The 26,761-nt window shown below is 41.7% G+C and overlaps 1 protein-coding gene across 1 annotated transcript in view; it reads right to left on the bottom strand.

Moving 5' to 3' along the window:
* Positions 1–4,616, bottom strand: part of LOC117417845 (cytoplasmic phosphatidylinositol transfer protein 1-like) — a 36,919-nt gene extending 32,303 nt beyond the window's left edge. The window contains exons 1-2 of the mRNA XM_034925743.2: positions 3,991–4,616; positions 253–439 (exon numbers count right to left, since the gene is read on the bottom strand). Of these exons, the coding sequence (XP_034781634.1) occupies positions 253–300 (48 nt within the window). The 5' untranslated portion in view covers positions 301–439; positions 3,991–4,616. The remainder of the gene's footprint in view (positions 1–252; positions 440–3,990) is intronic.
* Between the last annotated feature and the right edge of the window lie 22,145 nt (positions 4,617–26,761).

The following is a 26,761-nucleotide window of genomic DNA, read 5'->3' as shown; positions in this document are numbered from 1 at the left end:
ATTTTTAAATACAGTACCCAAGTCGAGTAGGTACTATAATACTTATATATTGTATGCGTTAAAAAAAAAGAAATACCATCAACATGTTCAGAAATGTTTTGTTATATGAAATCTTCACATCTGTCTTTGTGTGGTCCATTTTAAGTAGTTCTCAAACTATGCATGGTTAATGTGTACTGTGTTAAATAAAGTAAAAAACAGACAGATATAGTATGATAATACAATAGCTATTAAATGTATAAGATCCCTTACCTCCTCCACTGTGAGAGGCATACAGATCCGGTATTCTTTCAGTAGCATGGCTGTGGTACCGGGAGTCAGTATATAGATTCACCAAAAGTACTCAGTAGGAGAGAGTGGGCTGGTGCAGCTTGAGGATGCAGATAAGAGCTAGCGCTAAGTTCCAGAATCACAAACTGCCAGAGGACACTGCTGTTGTCTGAAACAAGAAAAAAACTGCATTAGAAAAAACTCCATGTCCCAAGTGGCTCACCTGGTAAAAGTACAGGTGCATGATGTGGAGGGCAAGTTATACAGTCAGGGGAGGTCAGGTTCACGTCCTGACTGTGCAAAGTCGCATTGGCTCTGGCGTTCCCGTGGGTTAGGGAGGCAAAACTGGCAGGGACCGTTCCTCTTCATCGCGCTACAGCAAACCCTGTTGGCCAGGTGCCAAGTGAGTTCCGGCAGACACCTGCAGGGCTAGCCTTTGTCCTCCAGAGGCCGGTAGCTCACTGACATCTGCTCTCGAGTTCCTGGATGTAAAAAAGGAAGCTGGCTTGGTCGTGGGATCAGAGGATGCCCACTGAACCTTCAGTTCTAAGCTGTGTGAGGAATTGCTGCGGGGAAGGGAAAAAAATATGAGATATGCAAATTGTGGAGAAAATCGGGGATAAAATAATTGGGCACTTTAAATTATATATATATACACTACCGGTCAAAAGTTTTAGAACACCTCCATTTTTCCAGTTTTTATTGAAATGTACGCAGTTTAATGTCTCAATGTACTCTGAAATTAAAGCATAGAACAAATAAACAATTGGAGATAAAAAATAAATCATGGAATCGTTTTGTTTAACAAAATTTAATCTAAATTTGACTCATCAAAGTAGCCACCTTTTGCAGATATAACAGCCGAACACACTCGTGGCATTCTTTCTACAATGGAAATCAAATATTGTTCGGAAAGTTCTTCCCAACACGGTTGCAAAAGTTCCCACAAATGTGTTGCACTTGTAGGTTGCTTTGCTTTCACCCTTCTGTCCAGTTCATCCCAAACCAGCTCGATGGGGTTTAAGTCTGGAGACTGTGCTGGCCATTCCATGATTTGAAGCCTACCGTCTTGTTCTTTTCTTCTAAGGTAGTTCTGACATAGCCTGGAGGTATGTTTTGGGTCATTATCTTGCTGTAGGATGAACCCCTGACCAACTAGGCGTACACCAGAGGGTATTGCATGGCGCTGCAAAATGCTGTGGTAGCAGTTTTGGTTCAGGGTGCCACTCACTCTGTGCAAGTCGCCGACTCTGGATCCAGCAAAAGAGCCCCAGACCATCACGCTTGTGTTTGACAGTTGGTGTCACACACCGAGGAACCATCCTTTCGCCTACTCGACGGCGTACAAAAACCCTGCGTGATGAACCGAAGATTTCATATTTTGATTCATCGGTCCATAAGACCTTCTTCCAGTCTTCAGTAGTCCACTGGCGGTGCTTCATGGCCCAGGCAAGCCTCTTTTTCTTATTTTGCCATCTTAGCAATGGCTTTCTTACTGCCATTCGACCTGTCAAACCTGCAGCTCGAAGTCTTCTCTTCACAGTTGAAACTGAGACTTGCTTACTTCGACCAGTGTTAAGCTGTGCTTGAAGCTGTTGTCCTGTGAGCCGCCTATCACGCAAGCTGTTGAGTCTCAGAAACTTGTCTTCTGATTCTGTTGTGGCTTTGGGTCTGCCAGACCTCTTCCTGTCAGAGTTTCCTCCAGTTTCCAAGTGCCTTTTGATGGTGAAGGAAACTGTACTCACTGACACCTTGGCTTTCTTTGCAATTTCTCTAAAGGAAAGACCTACACTTTTAAGGGTTATAATGGTCTGTCTGTCTTCCTTTGTTAATTGCCTTTTTCTCACCATTATGAGAGCAATATACTACTTCCTGCAGTACAATACTGTCCAAATAATGCTTAAGAGGGTGTAGTAATACAGTCTGTTCCAACACTGCTTTTATACAGACAGAGGGTTTGTAAGTAATCAACAAAAGTTGGGACACCTGTAGGAATTGTTAGCATCAACTTTCAAGGCTTTATTTACTTCCATTGCTGCAGAACAGCCGTAAGTTGTTAACCCATTACTTGTTCCCTGAAAAAGTCCTTTTTGTATAACTCTGAAATGTACATTATTTTTCAGTTTTTGGTAACCTAAACTTTTTTTTTAACCTCTGGCAGTTTACCGCTTACCTTTGTACCATTTCAGGTTATTCACTGGACTTGAACTGCTTAAATTTCAATAAAAACTGGAAAAATGGGGGTGTTCTAAAACTTTTGACCGGTAGTGTATATATATAATTGACAGTAGGTAGACTGGCCATTGAACTCGTCACACGAGCTATCAGCACCTTATTATTATTATTATTATTTTATTACCTTGATTGGGTCTTACAAAAGAGATGCTAAATTGTGGTCCTATTTGATTCCGTGTGATAACAACAAGATTTAAGAAGTATAGCAAAAAATAAATAAATAAAAATCAGACTATACCTGCTACAGAGAACGCCTAGAAACTTGACCTCAAAAATGCCCGTATTTTTTACTTCGTTTAGTACCTCCAATTGAATACAAGTTTGAGACCTTTATTGTGTGCCTTACTTGCAAGTTATCTGTACAAATATGCACTGTGTGTCTAATTAAGATCACCTTGAAAACTGAAATGACTCAAACTGCTATGCAACAGGGAATGGAAAATTCTACCCTAGTTTGTTTATGTGTTATAGGAAGATGCCAGCTTAAGCCCTTCCTTGAATAGTCACTGAACCAACATGTCAATCTCAATGTCTGTTTAAACCGGTGAAGACATTGAAAAATACATTGTGTCCAAACATGTATCAGCTTGACTTTTTACCTCAGAATTTATGATTCATTGCTCAAGTTACGGATGATCAAACCCAGTACTGTTCTCACTGCAGTATTCAGAGAACAGCACTTAACCTAATGCATGACTGAGATGCTAGATTTCACTTTACTACTGCAGTAAGCTGACAGAAGGTCGTCCCCCCCACTCACAATAAAAATGTAGCAGACCAGTTGCCCTAAATGTATAGCCTTTGCCTACATTTTTTTATTTTTTAATATGTGAATGTTATTACAGTTACAGTGAGGTACTACAGTACACTTACTACAACAAATCAGACTGACTTTCACAGCACAATGGGTTACAGAGAGCGCTTCTAAATAAGCATGTTTATATGTACAACAGACACATGCTAACTACTCCATACACACAGCTATCAGTTACTGCTAAGATTAGAAATGTTCCATGGTCTGTACCTACGCGGGAAACTTCTGTTCCTGGTAAGAGTGGTATGGTCGCTGGAATGTGAAAAACAGCTTTACTTTGTCTGCTTGTGTATCGTCTTTCCAAGAACCAATTCATGCGGTTTTTCTTTAAAGATGTATAGTTTTCAGCTCTCCATATACCACGTCTGAGTTGTGCACGACATGCATATAGCAAAATCATCTGAAACTTTACATTCGTATGTGGCTGGCGTTATTCAATAATATGCAGGTTTAATTGTAGATGAGTTATATATATATATATATATATATATATATATATATATATATATATATATATATATATATATATAAAAGAAACGCCAACTAGTTTGATTTTTTCAATAAACCAATAAAGAAACATAAAAATAAATATTTGAACGGAAGTTGTTTTATTCACCCTATAACGTAATTTTGAATAATTCTGACATTTCTTGAATTTTTTAAGAACTTACCCAAAATGTTCCGATCTGTTCCATTATGTCTTCATCACTGACTCGTGTTTTAATCCACAGAGGACTTACAACGTTTATATAAACTTAACGCTAGATAAAAACAAAAAACAGATATACAATGAAAAATACTACACTATGGTGAAATGTATTTGTACAGTTTTAAAACGAACGCTGCTCGCTGTGCACTGTTACCAAAGTATCAACTCTGCGCTGAAGACATCTCCGTGGTACTGAACACTCCTGTCCGCTCAATTTCCTTAAAAAAATTCTTTTGTCTGAGGTTCTTCTGATACTAGTCTAAAAACTTAATGCTTGAGACATATATAAAATGATGCGTTTCGCTATAGCCGCGCTGCCTGTTTCGCTTTGTTTTTGTTTTGTTTTGCTTTTTCCAGAATTAAATACAAATAAGACACCCCTGCACAAGTAGTTCCTGGAACGCCAGTATATATGATTTGTAAAACACCCCCTCCTATACGTTTCAACGTTTTGATATTTAGCAGTGGTGTACAGTACTTCCAGCCCTTCAGGTTTTAAATTCACCACACTGACATCTAGAGGGAAATTAAATCACCCGGAATTAACTCTTTCTGTGAGACGTTCTGTAATTGGTCGTAACGTAAGGAAAGCAAAACTAGTCCGTGACGATAATAACCCTTAGGACAAGAGGGCGGGGCAATGGGGTCGTGTGTCAAACTCGTCTTATAAAAAGTTGTTTAACCGGTTATTTAAGAAAATGCAGTAAAAATATTAAAGAAAAAATATTTTCTTTAATTATTTTTAAAATGTGCTGTTTTTAAACTGATATATTTTGTTGCAAGTAGGATAAAAGGGGAACTTATTGAGGAGGCAGTACCATATTCACCCTCCTAGATGACACTCTTCATTCGAATGGTAAAGTAGAATAAAAATGGACAAAAAAAAAAAAAAAAAAGATTTCATTTTTGCACCTGGATCGGACAACAGATTGTTTTAACAGTCTGTGTAACACAGTCTATATTTAGCTGCACTCACAGTATGTGCAGTATAAATTATCTTCTTAGGTAACTTACCGTTTACATTCTTACCCAGATCCCAAGCGTTTAGCTTGGAGTTTGGCAATAGGGGGGTTATTATTATTATTATTATTATTATTATTATTATTATTATTATTATTATTATTATTATTATTAATAATAATAATTAATTATTTATTTATTTATTTATTTATTTATTAGCAGACGCCCTTATCCAGGGCGATTTACAGCATATTGTAGCTAGTCTAACTTTTTTTTATATAGAAAAAGCACTATAGAATAATGCATTTTGTGTTTATGTTTTCCACTAAATAAACAACAAAATACAGACGCAATCAATGTTAGACAATAATAGGATAATGCACATTCTTTGGAGTTAAAGGCACAATGCACCACAGAATGTAAAAATGCAGGAGGCAGTCATACTTTGATTTACAGTAATCACACTTGCAGTTTTAACTATATTATCATTACCGATCATCCAGATTAAACAGTGGGATTTCTATGATAGGTGGTGAAGCCTATGTTTCTTTGTTATTAATTCCAGTCTACACAGATGTATAACTAAACATTTCACAGCGTGCATCAAAAACTGCTCGGTTTTATAGTTATCTATTACTTTTTCTTAAAAGTGAGGTCAGACCCCTTTAGGGTTGGTTTGGATCTGGATAGTAATGTTACTGCCAGATCTGGCTGTGTTTAGGTCCCTTGCATACATGCAGAGCTGAAACATTCATTGAGTCGATTGTAAACCGAGTTCAGATTGTTTAACTCTTTAAAACAGTAGGTACGAGAATCAGATACCACTCTAACTCCAATGTATCCTTTCAGAAATGTAACATTGAAACTTACTCTGTCTTAAAAAAAAAAAAAAAAGATCCCCAGTAAACATACTGAGAATAATTTGTCTTTTTTTCAGCATCAGGGCTTCGCATAATTTATAGCAAGGATAATTTATAGCAAGGATAATTTTAGCGAGTGTTTCGTTAGAACATGCAGTAAATACGACATTGATTAACACCAGGATCTATTAAACGAGGGCTGCAAAGTTAAAAATAAAAGAACGGTCACTGGCTGCACGTGTTCCAGAGGAAAAAGATTAATGGAACCCCCTGCGGAGGTGAGGAGCAAACGTTTCCGAGGGAAGAAGAAATTAACTTTAGCGACCTTCCACCTGCCTCAGTGCATGCCCATGGAGCCAGCATCTTTAATCATTTGACCTATCATTGATCAGTTGGCCTCCAGAACAGTTGTTCTGTATACTAATGTTCCAAAAGAATGAACAGTTATGGTTATGCACTGGATAGAGTGAAGATCCCTTACAAAAAACGTAGGGATACCGTAGGGATTCCATTCCATTATCCGGTGTATTGCCCTTACATTTTAAAAAAACACCCTCATTAGCAAGTGACGTAATGGAAAATCCCATCCTTCCAGGCGCCTGGGCCACCCTTGATCCCTGTCTCTGGGGTGCTGAAGTGAAGGTTACTTTAAAAGGTGACTGCAGCCTGCATACAGCATCTGCAGTGGAGTTAAGCAAGAAAGCTGTATTCTAGCTATCTATACCAGGGCTTCAATTATAATTACTCACTTGCTATTCCAAGACATGCTGTGAAGTTCTGCTGATAAACTGTAATCAGATATAACAAAGTGATTACCTTGTCTAGGAAACCAACCTTATTATTTTTTTTAATGCATATTATTATAAAAAAAAAAAGACTATTCATATGCAAGTAATATATGTAATCCCTAAGGGGGGGAGGGGGGGGGGGAGAATTTATTTTGGCTTTATTGCCAGTTTTGATTGGATTGCCAATAATGCTTCCACCAATCAGAGGGTTGCATACAACGATCCCGCCCTCTGGCAGACTGGTCTGCAGAACAGGTTAAAGAAGAGATGGACGACGAAAAGAATGTCAAAGTGGATATGAGAATGGCTGTGATGAGCCAATTTGCTTGCAAACATTAAAGGTAGACCGGACATTTTCATCTATGGATTTAAAAAACCTGGCATTGATACGATCAGAAACTCTGAGGCAGTGTAAACAGCACCTGCCACTGCAGTAGGACTGTTCTTTTTTATGTTAAACATTGTTGTTTTTTTTAATTTTAAAGGGTTTAATTAAGTAACAGCCAAAGTTGTTTGTGTCATACTTGTTAGAAAGTCTGTAAAACAACGGTTGATTGTTATTCAATTATTGTTGATACATTGTAGATACGACTAATACTGAAGACACCCATCGTGCAGGTATCACAAAGTTCATAAACAAAACAAAATGTTACAATAAATTAATTCTGCATTGAGCTGATTTTGTCAGTGCTTGCTAGTCTATTAACCAGTTTGAAATTATTTCGAAACAAATGAAAGCATTTCCGTTTCGGCTTTATTGTTAAAGATTTCACACCTAGCAATAATGTTCTACAATTACTGCATGATACCGTGACCATTCCACTGTGTTATGTTGGGAACCATGGAGATGTATTAAAACACAGAGATAGCAAATGCTTATCGTAAAAGTTTACCAGTACCTTAAAATTAAGGGCCATGTGAGAACGATAAATACTGTAACTGATTTTTAGAAGGCCTTATTTGTTGTTCTCCAAGTTGCTGTAAATGAGAGAACCACTGGCCTAGACTGTGAATGGAAAATCTGCAGTGCAGTGTAGATGTATTTTTTAGTACTATTTGCTGACACTGGGACAATTCCCTCTTGGAAATTCCAGCAATGACCGACAATGGTTTATGCTGGACAAAGCCGGTTGGTGTGCTAGTTTTCAACTGGTCAGGAAGGTTCAAGGAACTGGTTGAAGAGTTGAGCTGATTACAGAGTCCTGGTTAAAAAAAAAAAAAATCAATTTAAAATTGTTGTTGTCTATATACTCCATGTTGTTGTTGTTTTATAAACAATGCCAGCTTGATATCCAGGAAGAAACCAGTTGAAACAGTCACCACACCCTTTCCAGTTAAGTAATTATACTGGTTCAGCACAGTCAGACAAATAGTTGAAGGTAAAATATGCTGTAAAAAGCTTTTCACCCCAGAGATCATATTATTGAAGTACAGTACAACGTCACATATCCAACCCCCTGTGAACTGGGGTATAGGCGGATATGTGAAAAAGTCGGATTTGCGAACATCTATAGAAAATTACATTTACACATGCATAAATAAGTTAGTGAACAAAAACAAAAAACTGCTTTAAACACGGGGAAATTCTTTGCTTTAAAAGTAAGCAAATGTAAACGAGATTAATTAGGCTACAATACACAGTGTTGCTATGTGGTTTACTATAAACCATCTCCATGGAAAGCTTTTTAAAAAAAAAATACAAAACAGACGGTAAATGTACAGTAACCTGCTACTGATGGCTTATTTCTTAACTCTAATTTTTTTTAAAAATGTGAGTAGGGGGGGTTTCCTTACCTGAGTGCTGAGCGGTTCGTATTTAGTTCTGCGGGGTGAGTGGTCGGGTTGGACAGGCTGGGCTCTCTCCCCCACCGCAGTCATGCTCTGAGGGACGGGCCGTGTCTCAGCTGCTCATTTTCATTAATTTTTCAATATTTTGGGGGGTAGGTGGAATGCGCCACTCTGGGGTGCATTAATCATTATTATTTTTTCCATTCATGGTTTGGCTGCCTCGTCTTTTGGGGGGGGGGGGAGGTGGCCCATAGCCACTTCCTAGCTGCGGCACTGGGATGCATGCAACTGTTCATGTATTTCCAGCCGGCCTCACGCAGGTAGCCGTTGGGCACCCACAGATGAGGCCTCCGGCCAAATTTATCTCACTCGGGCCCTGAACACCCATCACAGTAATCAGGCCCTGAGTGCCCATCACAGTTCACTAAAACATCTGCAATTGCAATCAATAAATCTCATCCATGCCGGATTCTCCGTGCTGAATAGGAAGCTCTATATTGATACCTGCAATTTCAGTGGTTCATAAAAAAAAAAGATGGGTAAAATAACAGGGTAGCATAACCCTATTTGTAATCTGTGTTGCAGCTCTAATTAACTTGAGCAGCCTTGCATTGTGAAGTGAGACAGACAAGGAATACAGCAACCCCCTAAACCTCGATCATGTAGACCAGGCATAAACATATCCTGTCCATCTTCAACTTGAAGAATCTCAGACCCACTGTTTACAGTGCAGAAGTGTGTTTCTCTCATTGCAGTTCACTCCAGTGTACTCTGTAATGCAACAGGACTTATTAACTCATAACTGACCTTGAGATGACCTCAACAGCTGGTTTCAGCTGTATTTCCATGCTTGTAGACAGAGAACTGCAATGTTTGATTTGTAATGTGTCCCATACTCACATTGTTAGCATATCTGTACTGAAATTACCAGCTTTCCATACTGAAATGTAAGTTAGAGGATGTTTGTGGATGTTTGTTTTGACATGTTAATCAGAAAAAATGTGGTACAGCATATTAAAGCATTTTAAATTATAAAAACAAAAAGGAATGGAATACTATGATGAATGTAAAGCCAAGCTTCAGAATAATAATAATAATAATAATAATAATAATAATAATAATAATAATAATAATAATAATAAATTGTATTTATAAAGCGCCTTTCCAATCCCAAAGCGCTTAACATAGTTGATAGAAGACAAGATAACAAACGACAGGGCAAAATAAAATACAGTAATAAAAAACAATAAAAACACATTCAACAAAGTAAGAGACAGCATTAACACAGATCCTTCAAAGCTAGTTTAAAAAGATGTGTTTTGAGATTGCGGATTTTAAAAATCTCCAGTCTCTGAGTCTCTTATGGAGCTGGGTAGTGCATTCCAGAGGTAAGAAGGCTCGCTCTCCCATGGACTGTAGCTTGGTAACAGGTGGTTGAAGATAATGAGTTGGAAGACCGGAGAGTGCGGACAGGAGAGTAGAAATGAAGCAGGTCTCGCAGGTATCCCGAACTAGTAGCGACTTGTACGTGAGGTGCATGATCTTATTGGGAGCCAATGTAGTTTAAATAGCACAGGTGTAATATGTTCCCAAGATGCTGTATGGGTTAAAACAAAGGCGGCAGAATTCTGCACATATTGCAGCTTGTATATAACTCTCGTACAGACTCCAGATAAAAGCGCATTGCAATAATCAAGCCTAGAAGTAACAAAAGCGTGAATCAGTGTTTCAACATCAGAGAAAGATGAAATAGAAAATCATGCTTTTATGTAAAGCTGTGTGTTGAGTTATAAGTGACTGTCTTTTTTTTTTTTTTAGACACACTGAGTGAAATGTTACTGAATCACTTTAAATTAATTCAGCAAATAAATCAATGAAGTGACACTTGCAGTCTCCTCAGAGAAAGCCACCAATCAATAGCACTGCAGTAAAAGAAAAATAACAACAATAATAATAATAAACACCCAAGCGATTGAAAAGGAATCTGGAAGGGGCTGGAAGGGGCTTGTGGTGTGTATGTGCCAGTATGCGTGACCTATTGCATCCTGCAGAGGGATAGTAAGGGTACTTCACAGTCCAGTCAGATAAGGCATGTTCCCATGCTGATCACTGATCAGCAAAGCAGGGGTTCAAAAGAGTTTCTCTGCTAGAATATGTTGAACACCTCAATGTAAAGACATTACTGTGGCTGACGTTACCAATTCTAGAAAGGGCAACATGACTGGTTTTGAGTTCTGTCACTGTCTAAGGGTAATGAATTAGCCCCTGGAACCTTTATGTCCCCAAATACTGGATGTGTTTGAGCATCCATAGAAAATGAATATTAGAATGTTGATTTACAGTATTTAACTGTTTTAATATAAAGGTGTTATGTGCTTGGTTTTATTCATTTTATGGAAAAGCTTTCTGCAAATACGACAGCCACCCACATGGAAGAAGTATAAAAATGATATATTTTAACAAGTGATGCAAAATTCATTGTATTTTATTCTGAAACATTTAAAAATATTTATCAATGTTTTAAAAAAGCATATTTATTATATTGAAATACTGTTTATTCTGATATATTTTATTAATATCGGTTTAGGAAAATACATGGAAGAGGATGTTCACATTTTTTGGAAAGAATGCAAGATAAATAATGTATTTAATTTAGGTTGATCATCTTGTACAATTAACAATGTGGATTAAAAAAATTAAGTGTTCTTTTAAGACGACGCTTGAGCCATAACCAATAGTGCCCCTATTTTATACATCATAAAACACAATATAATAATAGCAAAATAATTTACATAAGGAGAGTGGAATATTAATAAGAACTAGGCGTTTTCTAAGCAGAATTGGAACACTTAACATCTTCCACTGACGTCAGTACATTGACACTGAAAATTCAGGAGGCGGGGGTGGGGGAGGGAGAGAGAGGGAGGAAAGATGATAAAGCTGTAATCTTTGTAATATCTTTTTTAGCTTTAGATGCTTGTTTTGGGGGCCAAAATCCTCTTTCTGGAATGAAGCCCCACCTTTTGCTTTGTGTCTCTTTGTATGTGTATTATTTTGTATTGGTGTTGTGTTATTATTATTTCAAAGGTATTGTTTAAATGTGTAAAAACTAAATGTTTTATAATTTTTGTTTGACAGCATGGATGGGGTTAAAATTCATGCAGAATGTGATAATCTCCAGATTTATTAATTTATTACTAATTTGGAGAAATTTAAAAAAAAAACCCTGCAGCTTTGGCTGATTGAGGTTAGTGTGGTCAGAGGCGGAACAGGAGTCGTGACTAGAGAAAGAAACTGAGGGAATAAGCAATTGCAATGCGTGCTGGGTATACACCACCATGATACTTGTTTGTTTTGTTCCGTGTCTGTTTCTCTGTCTGTTTTGGCCGACGTGCCGTTTTCTTTTGTGTGCAGTGTTTTGTTTTTGTACGAACTGTTTATTTATTATTATTATTATTGTTATTATTTATTTATTAGCATATGCCCTTATCCAGGGCTACTTACAATTGATACAAGTTATCACAGTACTGCATTATAAAATATCATATTACAGGTTATCACATTATAAAATATCACATTACAGAATATCATACAGATAAGTGCAGATATGAAAGTACAATAAAATCAATTCAAGTAAGAGCAAAATAAAGCATACAGTAACTTATAAGTAAGAGCGAATTATTAAACCCGCAGCAGCGCTTATATACCCCAGTTGAGAGTGTGTGTCAATTCTCTTTTTCGTCTGATGTCACCACAAAGCCAATCTGAAAGAGTTTCATGTTTACAAATCTAACAATCTTTTAAAAAGTGCATTAAAAAAAACTAAGTACTTGCAAAATAAAAAGACAAACAGTTTCCATCATACAGCCCCAGATACAGTTTTGGAGTGTCATGATCATGTTTTAGTACAATTAGATTACTGGTCAGATATGACTGTAAGTGACACTGTACAGTATGTCATGCTTGCACATATGTTTACAGCATGGACACATCTATGGGTGCCTCTTCTGCATCCCTGTAATACTAAGGGTTATTATACTGGATGTTCTTTTTTCATGGACATCCTACTTCACCCCCACGCTGCCTGCTGTAGCAGCAACAGTAACAAGTATCAGTCAGCAGAATCTGTAATGAAGGTATATGGCTGTATATAAATAATGCAAGAGAATGTCGGTGCAGGTTGAAGTAGCTTAAATGAAATTGTGAGTCACTGGCTGGTGTCAGCTGATTTAACCCAGGGATGGTGAACTGTATAGCAATTTGAAACATTCTAGTTTTTATCATAAGTTTAATAGACACACCTGAAAATGTTACCAGAGCCATCATCGAGAGGGCACTATCGCTATTAGAAAACAATTTTTACCATTGTTTTCTTAATAAAAATAAATAAATAAATTTAAAAAACCTTAACCCTAGATTTACCTTGAACTTGTACTGATTCTTTGGGTACCTTTCCTCTGGTAAAGACATTCTTAGAAAATAGTCCCAAACATTTTTTAAATAAAAAAACAAGGATGACATACATATAAAGAGAAAAACAATTCGTTTTCATTTTGTATTAACTTGTTAGGGTTTAAAACCCCTACTTATAATCTGTACATTGCCTGAGAAATGAACGGAGCAATTACTGAACAGTCTGTGTACGATGGAGTCTGAACTGCTTGCTATTGGAGCATCATTTGAGCTGACAGGGAGTGGACTGGCTGGTGCGGTAGCGATAAGCACAAGATTCACTGCTTGAATGGATGGTTTTGAGTTTGGAGGATCCAGCCTAGGATAGTACTTTAGACCAATTGTGTTTTTGCTGAACATTTGCTGTCCAATAGCTGTGAATTGAGCTTTCATTATGGTGTCCTGTTACAGACATGATTTTTCTTGTCTCCAGACTTGCGTCAGATAGAATGTTGTCAGTTTAGCTGTAAGCAGGAATGTAAGTTAAAAAGCCGGTACACACGGACATTGATTTTAAATTTGATTCACAGTTGGTGCTGAGACGTTCCAGGGGGGGTTTCACCCACGTGACCCCAGCACCATACTGGCGGTCAAAACAGCGATGGCAGCTAATGCAAATTCTGTATCTTCCACACTACAGTCTGAGTTTTTTGCCACAGAACACACTTCTCACCTCCAGTGTCAGGAATTGAAAAGATATAGAAATAAGTGCCAGATTCTAGGAGTTTGTGATTCCTATTGAGCCATGAACTCCCTGACCTCGACTTGGGCGATATCTGGTTCCCTTTCAAGTCGAAAATAACCATCAAGGTATGGGATATTGCCGTCAGGCAGTAGGGATTGGCTGAGCTTTTATAGCAAAGCTGCCGATAGGGCTCTGCGTGAGCTGCCACGTAAGCCCGTCCCCCTGGGAGCTTACTATACGCAGCGCGCAGAGACTCTCTTCCTCTTTTGCCTTCAGCCTATGTAGGACATTGAGCTGGTAAGTTTTCTCTCTGAGAGATTTACATCACTGATTGTACTCGTCAGCTTTGAGCTTGAGAAGCTGGCTACCGCCCCTTCTCTGAGTTGATTTCAGTGTTCGCTCTACTGAGCATTATATATATATATATTTTATATATATTGTATTCACCTTCACGCTTTGCTTCGGCATTGCGTTCTTTCCGCGTTGGCTCTCCGTCTTTCTTACATATTAATATTTTATTAATATTGTTTAAATTTTTTGTTATTGGGTTTTTGGTATTGTCTATTCTCTCCGTAGGTATAGAATAGAGTTTAGAGGACACGTTGCGCGCCTTGCTAGGCCACGGAATTTTTTGCAGCCTCGGTCTCGCCTCCGCTAGACCTGGAGGGCAGCCTGCTGCTAGCAGCCACTCCAATAATACCACCCGCGGATTGTAACATCACACCGCGTGGTTGCTGTACGACTGTAGCTACGCTACAAATATAATCTGCACTTTAGTGTGGCTGCAGTTCCTCTAAAAAAATATATATATATTTTTTCCCCATACAATATACTAGGAAGACTACCGCCAACTGCACTTTTCAGTTGCCCCTTTTAACAACAGGTAAGTATAGCACAACACCTTTGTCATTTAGACTGAGACACTGTACTAGCACTTAGTGTCTCCGCTCTGCGGGTCAGCTGACATTTCGGCGTCTAGTGCATAGCGTCTTCACGCTCAGTACATGCGCTCCGGTGCATAGCGCTTCGGCATTTTTTAGTGTCAGCGCCTTGGCGTTTTGGTGTAGCGCTTCGGCGCTTTGTGCTTAGTGCCTCGGCACTTGGGGCTCGGTGCACGCACCTCGATGCTCGGCGCTTCGGTGCTCGGTGCTCGGTGCTCGATGCACGCACCTCGACGCGTCGGCGCTCAGTGCCTCAACGCTTGGTGCCTCGGCACTCGGTGCTCGGCGCTTGGTGCTCGGCGCTCGGTGCCTCGACACTCGGTGCACGCACCTTGACGCGTCGAGGCTCAGTGCACGCACCTCGACGCTCGGCGCATCGACACCTCGACGCTTGGTGCATACACCTCGACGCTCGACGTTTCGGCGCTCGACGCTCGGTGCATCGACGCCTCAGCGTTTGGTGCACGCACTTGACGCTCGAAGCTTCAACGCTTCGGCGCTCAACGCAACCCATCGACACGCGACGCTTCGGCGATCGGGGTGTTTAAGAATGTCTGGGTTCCACCATTGCGTCACCTGCGAGGCAAAATTGCCGGCGAACGACCAACATGAGGACTGTGTAGCATGCCTGGGACCAGAGCACGCCGCGTCTGCCTTGGCAGACAGATCTTTTGCGCATTGTGCGCTAATTTTCAACTTCGCCAGAGTGCGAGGAAAGCAGTTGGGAGCCACTCCCCCTCCTCGGGGTCGTCTTACACCCTGTCTGTCCCGCCGTCGTCTCCGCCCGTCAAACTGCGGATATACAGGAGCCTCTCCCAGCTTACAGCTGGCCAGAGATCTCCAGACCATGGACGTGCCCGGGAACGCTCTCGTAGCCCGTCTATCCGACCCCGAGGCCCCTCCCCTCGCAGGGAATGCCCTCGCCGGTCACGGTCTTGCTCCATGTCTCCCCGCCATAGGGGACACTCCCGTTCCCCTCGTCGGGACAGGCGTTATAGGGACAAGTCAGGCGTGGCAGAGCTCACGTCAAAAATGTCCCAGTTTATGGACGTGATGATGGGTCAGCAATCGCTGCTCATGTCTCTGACAAACATGGCACCACGAGCCACTGACTCATCGGTTGGGTCGATTGCCAATCAGCCGGCGTTTCCACCACAGCCTCTGGCCGCCCCGGTCGTCCAACAACCCCAAGAGATGTGGGACGTAGATGCCATCTCAAGGGACGCTTCAGAAGGGGAGCCTCTCCTTGAGGAGGACAGTGTGGAAGCTGAACTAACCTCCCAGCACTCAGAGCAAGACACTGAGTTGGAGGTGCTGGACACCAATGATCCCTTGTGGTCACTGGTGGAGCGAGCAACTCGCCACCTGGGGATTGAGTGGCCAGCCGTGGAATTACCTCGGCGGTCACTGTTTGAGTCGCCATCTGTACGGTCTCCACAGCCCAGGACACTCCCAGCCTTCCCTGATTTTATTAAGGAGGTACAGTCCACCTGGGGGGCCCCGGCTTCTTCACCGGCAAATTCGCGGAAGGCTTCCGTGTTTGCCATGCAGGGGAGCGAGTGAGGCTGGTCTGGCGTCCTTCCCTCCAGTTGATGCTGCCTTTGCAGCCCTGGTTAGAACGCCGACGCTTTCGGGTCTAACTAAAGACCCTGCATGTCCTAATAGACAGTGCAGGACCACGGAGGTTCATTTAAAAAAAGGTTACTCAGTGGCTACAGAGACGGTTAGGTTGTCCAACGTGGCCAGCCTCCTTTCAGTTTACCAGGCGTCGCTGGTGAAGGATCTCCCGGAGCACCCATCAGTGTTTCTCAGGACGGAATTGCCGTTGGTCGCTCAACTCCTCGTTAAGATAGCCCAGCTAAATGCACGGGCTCAAGGCAAGAGTATTGCATCCCTGGTAGTCGCCAGAAGGCAGCTCTGGCTCTCGCAGGCGAGAGTTCAAGAGCCTGACAAGGCCCCATTATTAGATGCTCCTATTACACCGGGGCACGCGTTTGGCCCAGCGGTTGAGGAGATGCTACAACGCTCTGCTAAAGCCTGGGAGGCATCTCAGCAGATGGCGAAGATGTGGCCGCATAAGCCCTTCCAGCCTAAACGTCAACAAGAGCACCAGTGGTGTAGAACACCACCGCAGCACCAGCCGCGGCCAGGGGGTACTGAGACCTCTACCTCAAGTACAGCAGCACGCGGTCAACCTCCATTTGCAAGACCGCAGCGTGGAGGGTGGCGTCCTAGAGGAGGTGGCAGACCACGCCCTCGTGGCTCTGGCCAGGCCCCTTGCGAACGAGCGCAGCCAAAACAGCCCTGAAAACTCCAGGCAGCTGTTAACCCACCCCTACACTGTCCCACAGCTCCAGTTCTGGCAACAATGCACCAACGACATCTAGGTGCGCAAAACTATATTCACCGGGTACACCCTTCAATTCCGGTTAAAACCTCCCCCCTTCCGGGGAGTGGTGGTAACTGCAGTGAAGGACTCGGTTCAGTCCTCAGCTCTGAATGTGGAAATACAGGCATTGCTCAGGAAGCGTGCCATTCAACAAGTAGACCCTGCTCTGATTGACCAGGGGTTTTATTCCAAATACTTCCTGGTGCCCAAAAAGAACGGCGGGCTCCGTCCTATTTTAGATCTGCGAGTACTGAACAAATAGCTGTGGGTGTTATCGTTCAGGATGCTTACGCACAGGCACATCATCCAGTCAGTCCGACACGGCGACTGGTTCACCACCGTGGACCTGACAGATGCGTACTTTCATGTTCCCATGTGCCCGGGTCACAGGAAGTATCTGCGTTTCGCATTTCAGAGCAGGGTATACGAGTTTTGTGTCCTTCCATTCGGCCTGTCACTAGCTCCTCGAACCTTTTTGAAATGTATGGATGCCATTCTAGCTCCCTTGCGGGCTCAAGGCGTCCGACTGCTGAACTATCTGGACGACTGGCTTGTCTGCGTGCAGTCGAAGGAGCAGTTGGCACAGCACACAGTGATGATTACAGACCATCTTCAGCGGCTAGGTCTGAAGGTCAATTCAGAAAAGAGCCGCCTCGTGCCGAGCCAACAGACCGAATTCTTGGGTCTGCATCTGGACTCACTGTCCATGGAAGCGACCCTGTCGACACAAAGAGTTGCCTCGATGGAGCGGTGTCTCTCCCTATTCAGGCTGAGAGAAACAGTCAGCATGGAGCTGTGTCAGTGCATGCTGGGGTTGATGGCTGCCGCCTTGCAAGCCCTTCCTTTGGGCTTACTACACCAGAGACCTCTGCAGGCCTGGTTCAATGCCTTCGTGTTGCATCCGTGGAGAGACAAACACCGCAGGCTAAGGGTATCCCAAGCCTGCTGGGAAGCGCTACGCTGGTGGAAAGTTCCGTCGAACATCCGCCAGGGCATACGCCTGGGTCCCATTTTCCGGAGGGAAGTCATCACGACCAACGCTTCCAACCAAGGTTGGGGAGAAGTCTGGAACGGGACAGGGACCCATGGAGTGTGGTCAGGACCCTGGAGGTCAGCCCACATCAATGCTCTGGAACTCAGAGCGGTGGACCTCGCCCTTCGGCACTTCTTGCCAATGCTTCTAGGCAAGCATGTGTTAGTGCGGTCAGACAACACCACAGTTGTGGCATATATCAACCGCCAGGGCGTCTTGCAGTCCCCCGGTCTTCACCGGATGGTAATACAGATGTTGCTATGGGCACAACCGCGTTTAACCTCTCTGCGTGCGGTTCACCTACTGGGCAGAGTCAATTACGCAGCAGACCTCCTATCCAGAGGAGGCCCTCTTGCCGGTGAATGGCGTCTTCATCCTCAGGTGGTACAGCACATCTGGGAATGGTTCGGCACAGCGTGAGTAGATCTCTTCGCTTCGCGAGAGACCACGCACTGGCCCCTATGGTTCTCGGCGAAGGACCTCGACAGCCCCCTAGGAGTCGATGCACTGGCTCACGAATGGCCACCAGGGCTCCTATATGCATTTCCACCGATTCCGATGCTCCCCGCCTTCTTGGAGAAGGTCAGGGTAGAGCAAGCGACAGTGATTCTGATCGCTCCTCGGTGGCCCCGGAGAATATGGTTCCCGAGTCTGGTGCAGTTGCTGCACGGTCACCCGAGGGAGCTCCCTCTGTGAGCGGACCTGTTGTCCCAAGCCGAAGGAGGACTATGGCACCCGAACCCCAAGCTCATGCAGCTATGGGCTTGGCCCCTGAGCGGGAGCGCCTGTCAGCCTTAGGGCTTTCTACGGCGGTGATTTCGACCATTCAGAGTGCCAGAGCGCCCTCTACCAGGTCGCAATACACGTACAAATGGCAGCTGTTTCAAGATTGGTGTCTGGCGGAGGGCCATGACCCAATATCCTGTCCTATGGCAGTGATATTACAGTTTCTACAGAAACTGTTAGATGAAGGGAAATCTCCCTCTACACTTAAGGTGTATTTAGCCGCCATATCGGCATGCCATGTACGCTTTGACAGTTTATCACCAGGTTGCCATTTTCTGGCATCGCAGTTCCTGAAAGGCGCAAGACGCTTGCGGCCTCCAAGGACGACCAGTTTACCGTCATGGAGCCTTGACGTGGTGTTAGAAGCCCTTACCAAGGCACCGTTCGAGCCTCTCCACAGCGTGGATATGAAGCTCGTGTCCATCAAAACTGCGTTTTTTGCTGTCAGTGGTATCAGCCAAACGCGTGGGCGAGTTACATGCACTGTCAGTGCATTCATCATGTACTCGTTTCGCAGGTGACGGTTCTAAGTTCTCCATACGTCCAAATCCGGCCTTTTTACCCAAGGTAATATCCCTGTTTCATATGAACCAACCAGTCGAGTTGATGGCGTTCTATCCTCCTCCTTTTTCTTCCCCAGAGGAAGAACGGTTACACATGCTCTGCCCCGTGTGGGTATTGAGGTGTTATATTGACCGTACAACGACTGTGAGGCAAACAGAACAGTTGTTCATATACCATGGTTCTAGGACTTTGGGTCAGCCGTTGTCTAAACAACGCCTTTCCCATTGGATAGTGGATGCTATTAAATTAGCTTATGAATCTGCAGGCCTTCCGCCACCAGGGCAGTTGAAGGCGCATTCCACTAGGGGTATGGCAACATCCTGGGCCCTCTTTAGAGGGGTGCCGGTGTCTGATATTTGCGCGGCAGCCAGTTGGGCTACACCGCATACTTTTATGAGGTTTTACCGGTTGAACGTACTGGATTCCTCTGCTCCACTATTTGGAGCATCTGTGCTACACTCTATGACGCCTCAGGATGCGGACATATAGAGTGGTTGACAATATGGCGTTCACTATTCCACCTTAGGACAGGTGTCATTGCGAGCATAGATGCTGAGGCGCAGCTCCACATATGCGTAGATGTATTGCCTACGCAGCTGTGTTATGACGTAAGTCTGTCCTACTGCCGAGAATCCTCCCTCGCGACGGCTTGGGTACACTGTTCCCATACCTTGATGGTTATTTTCGACTTGAAAGGGAACGATAGGTTGCGGATGCAACCCAGGTTCCCTGAAAGAGAAAAGAACCATCAAGACGCAAGGTCGCTCCGGAAGCCTTCACGGCCTGAAGAGCAAAAGAGTCTCTGCGCGCTGCGTATAGTAAGCTCCCAGGGGCGCGGGCTTACGTGGCAGGTCACGCAGAGGCCTATCGGCAGCTTTGCTATAAAAGCTCAGCCAATCCCTACAGCCTGACGGCAATATCCCATACCTTGATGGTTATTTTCTCTTTCAGGGAACCGGGGTTGCATCCGCAACCTATCGATCTCCCTACACAGCTTCCCAGATGAAGGCATATAAAAGTAATTAGAAGTACTTCATCTCAGGATGGGTAAACAACACGATTGTCTGGCATTTAGACAAAAAGTTTTGTAGTGTATCATTTTATCTTTTTTCTCTCAAGGCCCAATGTGATTTCTGATTTGAAAGCTGCAAGTTTGGCTTTGCGCTGTTTTAATGGGTAGAGATGTACATCATATAGCAATGTAAATTCAACACCCGTGTTAACTTGTGTTCTGATCCCCCAAGTATATTTAAAGAAAATCAACATGCATATAAGTTCATTCAAGAGGCACAGTAATTTTGTTAATCCGATACACAACATTACTTATTGCTTCAGGATGAGGACATTGGATCCCCTGAGATATATTGAAGCACATCTCCTTTTGGTACTGTGTGTACAATTCTACAGTTATGCAGTGACCAATGGGGATAAAGTTTTCTGTCCATACATACTGTATGTACATACTTGTGTATTTTTAGATATATCAAGAGAACTGATACTGTAGGAAGTTCCTTTCTTGAGCACATAGGTGATGGTGACCCATTAGTTCTAGCTAGTGTTTGGCGGGGATAATGATGGTTTGAAGCCAGTGCAATGGCACATTTTAACAATGGAATAAAATAATTTCAAATAAGTTTATAACCAGCAATAAAACTGCTAAGATAAATGAACGGCTCATTCCTGCAACATAGTGGGGTTACTGACAACTTCAGTAAATCACTGTTGATAACATGCTGGAACTAATAAGGTGTTATTCCTCTCATTTACCTTTGCCTTGGTATTGCCTTTAAAATGGGGCCAGTGCACAGCCATTTCTTGTTACATCAGTGCACAGCCATTTCTTGTTACAACACAGATGTATGCTCTGTTGTAAAGACCTTCAAGATGTGGGTGTACAACGTTTCCCTTTCTCTGGTTTTCATCTCTCATGAGCCCCACAGAACCCCTTGCTCCCTCTCCCCTTCTATCGTCACCACTTCCAAATAGACTCCCAGGCTCCCCAGCCCCTGCACTGCACAGGCCGCTGTTATCAATTTCTCCAGACAGGTTTATCGAGCCACACCAGTTGGCCATTCATCAATGCTTGCTGCTAAAAAACGTCTGCGTCCCGTCTCGGAGTGGAATATCCTATGAAAGCGAGCTTGGGCTCAATAAATTAATCATGTAGCCCTGCCTCTCACTGACCTTTCTCAATATGGCAGGGGGGAAGTCCTTGCAGCCTCCCTTCAAAGTGACACTTATACTCGGAAGCATTGGGCAAGCAGACGTCCTTCATTGGTATTGTAAAAGTAGCAGAAAGCACCCTGTGTGAAAAAAAACAGCTAAAGGAACAGGGGCCTTACTTTCCACTGTGCTGTAATGATAAGGCTTGACTGACTTAACAACGACTACCCTAAAATTACACATGGTGTTTATACCTGTTTTAAATATGTATGTATATATATATATATGGATGAAGGCTATATCTGCATCCTGAGCCATTCGAAAAAAAAAGGCATAATACCACAGTAGTGACGTCAAAAACTTATAATTCCTCTAGAGGAAAATATACTCAAACTTTGACCCATTCGACTCCTCGAGACATCCTTCTAATGGATGGACAGCGTAAATTATTCATCACAGGGTGAACTTGTGTTCTGTCACCTAGATGCATTTAAAGGGAAGCACCTTGCATGTAAGCAAATTCATAGTTAAATAAATAAAATGTATCCGCAGAGACTTCTAATTTCAAAGGGAAACTACTCTGACGTAGTCACCGACTTATCGATAACTCACAATGTTCAAAGTTGTTTTTATCACTGAGTGATTAGTCAGAAGCCTGATGTTTCATTTTTCATTTTTTTAGTATTTCAGTTCCCAATGCAGTTAAGCCAAAAGCATTCACAAAACAGCTTCCTGAAATGATTCTAAAGTTAGCTTCAAAACAGCTGAGTTCAGTAGGGGATCGGTCATTAACCTTTATGTTTTGGCTGCCCTGGCCATTATCACCTCGGTCAAGTTGGGCACTTTTGCTGCTGTTGTTTTTAGAATAACTGTTAACAACTAGAGTACTTTTTAAACAAATACTTCTAACCGTTATTTAAAGAAATAAAAAGGTCAATATTACACTGTATATCTTTTACCATATTATTATGAATTATTATATTATTATATTACAGGGCAGTCTCTCTGCTCTAAGGCATTGTGTAATCAATTTTGAATAGACAACTTATTCTGATACAGGGAGATGTTCACATGGTCTCTGAATTGAAATGAACTGAGACAGTGGCCTTAATAGAGTTGTTCTTTATATTGTGTTCTGAAGAAGGTTTAGTTTACACAGTGATTCTTTGTTATATCACACATTTTGTTAAATCACTGTTAGGCTATGCTGTATTGACAGTTGATAGTACTATACTGCATTTACTGTAGAAACAAACCTTCACTAAGTCAATCCCCTTGATATATATATATATATATATATATATATATATATATATATATATATATATATATATATATATATATATATATATATATATATATATATATATACACACACACATATATATATATATATATATATATATATATATATATATATATATATATATATATATATGTATATATATATATATATATACACACACACACACATATATATATATATATATACACAGTATATACTGTATATGTCAAGGGGATTGAAATAGCAAGGGGGCACTATACAGATATTGCTGTATAAAATTAACTAATTTTGCTTCATAAAGTCAAATGAAACCTGCCGAATAATAAAAAACTGTCAAAAATGGAAAGATATGACATTTCAAAATCTAACATGAAACACTGTACTACTATTATGGCTTCCGGTAGACTTTTGCAATATCATTTTGTAGTTTCTTTGATTGCATGATGTTAAATAAAAGATCAAAATTATGTTCATATAGTTAAAAAAATTCTAAATTCTCAATTCTAAAATTATAAGTGATGCAAAACTTTTGGCCATAGCTGTAGACCTTTGCACTAATATTCACTAATAAGCTGTTTCTACAGTAATGTCACGGGATACCTGAAGATACAGTTTCCAAGCAGCTACTGTTTGCACAAGCTCCTGAACCTAAGGCCCTCTGGCTTCTGTCAATGTCTTCCTTATATGCCTGTACAACTCCTTATAATAAGAAAGCTGCCTGCAGCTCGAGAACTTTCAACCTTACTGTACCTGAATCTGTACAGAGGTCTTTCACAGATGGCACACATACAGACTTCACTGCATGTAACCCTGGCAACTAACATACCAATCACCGTTTACCGCAATTACAAATAATGTTTTTCAGTCTGACCTTCAGTGTTTGATTTGCCCTGTTTGCTGTCTATGGCTCATTTTTAGGTATTCATAATGAATTTCCATCATTATTATTATTATTTATTTCTTAACAGACGCCCTTACCCAGGGCGATTTACAGTTGACGACTTACGACTTACAAAAAATACATATCAAGAATTACAGTACAATTGAGAGCAAGATACAAAATACAATGACTTCAGTCCTAATAAGAGCAAATACAAAACACAGTATGATTTGATAATTAGGACACAGGAGAGAGAAGCAGCATGGGCAGAGTTTAGCGAGTTAGTGACAGACAGGAGAGCAGTTTGGGTGGAGTGAGCAGAGCGGAAACCAGATTGGAGAGGATCGAGCAGAGAGTGGTTAGACAGGAAAGCAGAGAGCTGGCGGTGTACTGCCCACTCGAGGGTTTTAGAGAGGAAGGGTAAGAGGGAGACAAGACGGTAGTTCTGGAGGGAGGTGGGGTCAAGGATAGGTTTTTTGAGGAGGGGGTGATAGAGGCGTGTTTGAAGGCAGAGGCAAAGAGACCAGAGAGAGGTGTTGAGAAGGGAGAAGATGAAGGGGAGTAGAGCAGGAGCAGCAGCTTGAAAGATGTTTGTGGCCCTGTAGGAGGGAGGAGAGGTCAGGGTCTGAGAGGGGAGAGAAGGAGGAGAAGGAGGGTGAGTTAGTAGGGGAGACAGGATATTGGAGTTGGAGCAGGATGGGGTGGGGGAGGGAGAGGTTTCAAAAAGTATGCACATATCAGAGATTTTAGAGGAGAAGAAAGGGGCAAAATCATCAGAGGAGATAGAGGAGGGAGGAGGAGGGAGGAAAAGGTAGAGAATAGTTTCCGGGGGTTGTTGGTGGAGGATTGGATAATAGATTGGAAATAGGAGTGTTTAGCAGAGGAGAGAGTAGAGGAGAAGGAGGAGAGGAGGGAGCAGTAGAGGTCTAGGGCAGCAGGGAGTTTGGTTCTCTTCAATTTCTTTTCAACAAAGCGCAGTTTGGTTCTTGCTGAGTGGAGCACAGAGGAGAGCCAGGGTTGGGGAGGAGAGGGGCGGGCCGGTCAGGAGGTGAGGGGACAGAGGGAGTCAAGGGAGGAGGTGAGGGAGGAGAAGAGGGTGGAGGTAGCAGAGTCTATAGAGAGTTGGGAGAAGGAGTCGATAGGAGGGAGGTGAGAGAGCGGTGGAGGCAAGGACACAGGGGGAGAGAGAGCGGAGGTTACGGCAGGAGGTGACAATGGGGGTGGGTGGAGTAGGGAGAGGGGTTTAACTTCTCTGTTGAGAGAGTCCTCAAAATCGGCAAGTTTAATCCCTATGGATTATTCAGATACACTTCAAATTAAACAACCTTTAAGCAACTTGCATTCAAATAAAAATATGTACCTTTTTATCCTTCATGGCATTTCTGCCTGCTCTTGTGTGGCTCTGAAAAGGGAAGCACCATTATTTTTTACATATTACACATTTTTTATATTTGGAAACTATTGTACTTAACAATGATAGACAGCTATGTCTTTTTAATTGAAAAAATAATCACATATATACGGGAATGCACCTTTAAGCACATATGCTGTTTCATTAAAATCAAAATGATGAGAGACAACTGTAATTTAAGACGCAGTAAAACAATAAGTTATAAGTTAAATTCAAATAAGTACAGTGTTATTATGATACTGTACAGCTTTTAGGATTTTAGGACTGAGACATAATTACAAAAAAAATATAAAGCACATGATTGATATATTTTATTTAACACAGTGTAATCAAATAAACTACAAAATGATATCGCAAAAGTCTACCGGAAGCCATAATAGTAGTACAGTAGTTTGTGTTAGATTTCGAAAAGTCAATTTTCTGTCAGTTTTTTAAGTATATGGAAAACTACAAAGCGGTATGTAATGCAATATGTTAACGTTACATTATTCAGCAGGTTTCATTCGACTTTATGAAGCAAAATTAGTTAATTCTATAGGGTGATGCAAAACTTTTGACCATAGCTCTACATGACTTGGCTGTTGATTTGTCAAGGTTATGATGCGTGCTAAGCCAAGCTGCAGCGTATAAATATATAAGAACAGACAGGGACTTTACACATACAAAAAAGTGGGTTTTCTAAAGGTGTTTGTGTGCCCTCTGCTGGAGTATGTATGTTTAAATTGTATGGAACACGGCTCCTTTAATTTAAACTTCAATTTGGAATGTAACCAGCAGGGGGAGCTCTATGCTTATTTGCTAAGAGCTTGTCTGGTGCAGTTACCTTAGCAAGAGTTAAGGCATTTATTCAGTGGAACTTGTTTGTTTGGGACGGCTGTTACAAAACTAACGAAACACCATGGGTGCACGTGGTCTTTAATTGCTATTCTTGTGTGATCAGTTTAGAAGATACCACTTACTAAAATCTGTATGGACTTAAAACTTACACATTCTTTTGGATGATCTTTGTAGAGTTTAATTACAATTAAAAAGCAAGCGCTTCCCATCCATATGTTACATACATTTCTATGGAAACCACTTAGTTATCATATCTTGTTTATTAAATACAGAATGTTCTTGTTCCACAGGCAGTTTAAATCTATACTTCTCAGGTTGGGATTTTAATCCTGGCTGGTCTTTTGCAGTTGGTTAAATCACATGTTGAGCCCTTTGGGTATGTGAACCCTACTGAAATGCATACAATAACATGTAATACTGACATGCCATCTAGGATTAATGAGGGCCAAAGAGTCCAAGAGTCTCCAAAGTGCTGGTCCACGAAATAGTGGTCACACTTTAATTTAAGAACCCATTCATACAACTTTTAAATGTGCTTGGTTTTGGCTATTATAAATACTGAATGTAAGGGTTCAATACTTTTATTGATTAGCTCCACAGGCTCTCGCTGTACAGCTATGGCCAAAAGTTTTGCATCACCTAGAATCTTAGGATTGAGACATAATTTAAAGAAAAAAAAACTATATGAACATAATTTAGATCTTTTATTTAACATCATGTAATCAAATAAACTACAAAATTATATTGCAAAAGTCTACCTGAAGCCACAATAGTAGTACATTATTTCATGTTAGATTTCAAAATGTCACTTTTTTTGGATATGTATATGGAAAACTACAAAGCGCTATGTAATTCAATTTGTAATTCAGCAGGTTTCTTTCGATTTTATGAAGCAAAATGAGTTAATTCTA

The sequence above is a fragment of the Acipenser ruthenus genome, chromosome 13 (assembly GCF_902713425.1).
Source record: "Acipenser ruthenus chromosome 13, fAciRut3.2 maternal haplotype, whole genome shotgun sequence".
Classification (NCBI taxonomy): Eukaryota; Metazoa; Chordata; class Actinopteri; order Acipenseriformes; family Acipenseridae; genus Acipenser; species Acipenser ruthenus.
This window is presented reverse-complemented; position numbering and strand designations above follow the sequence as displayed.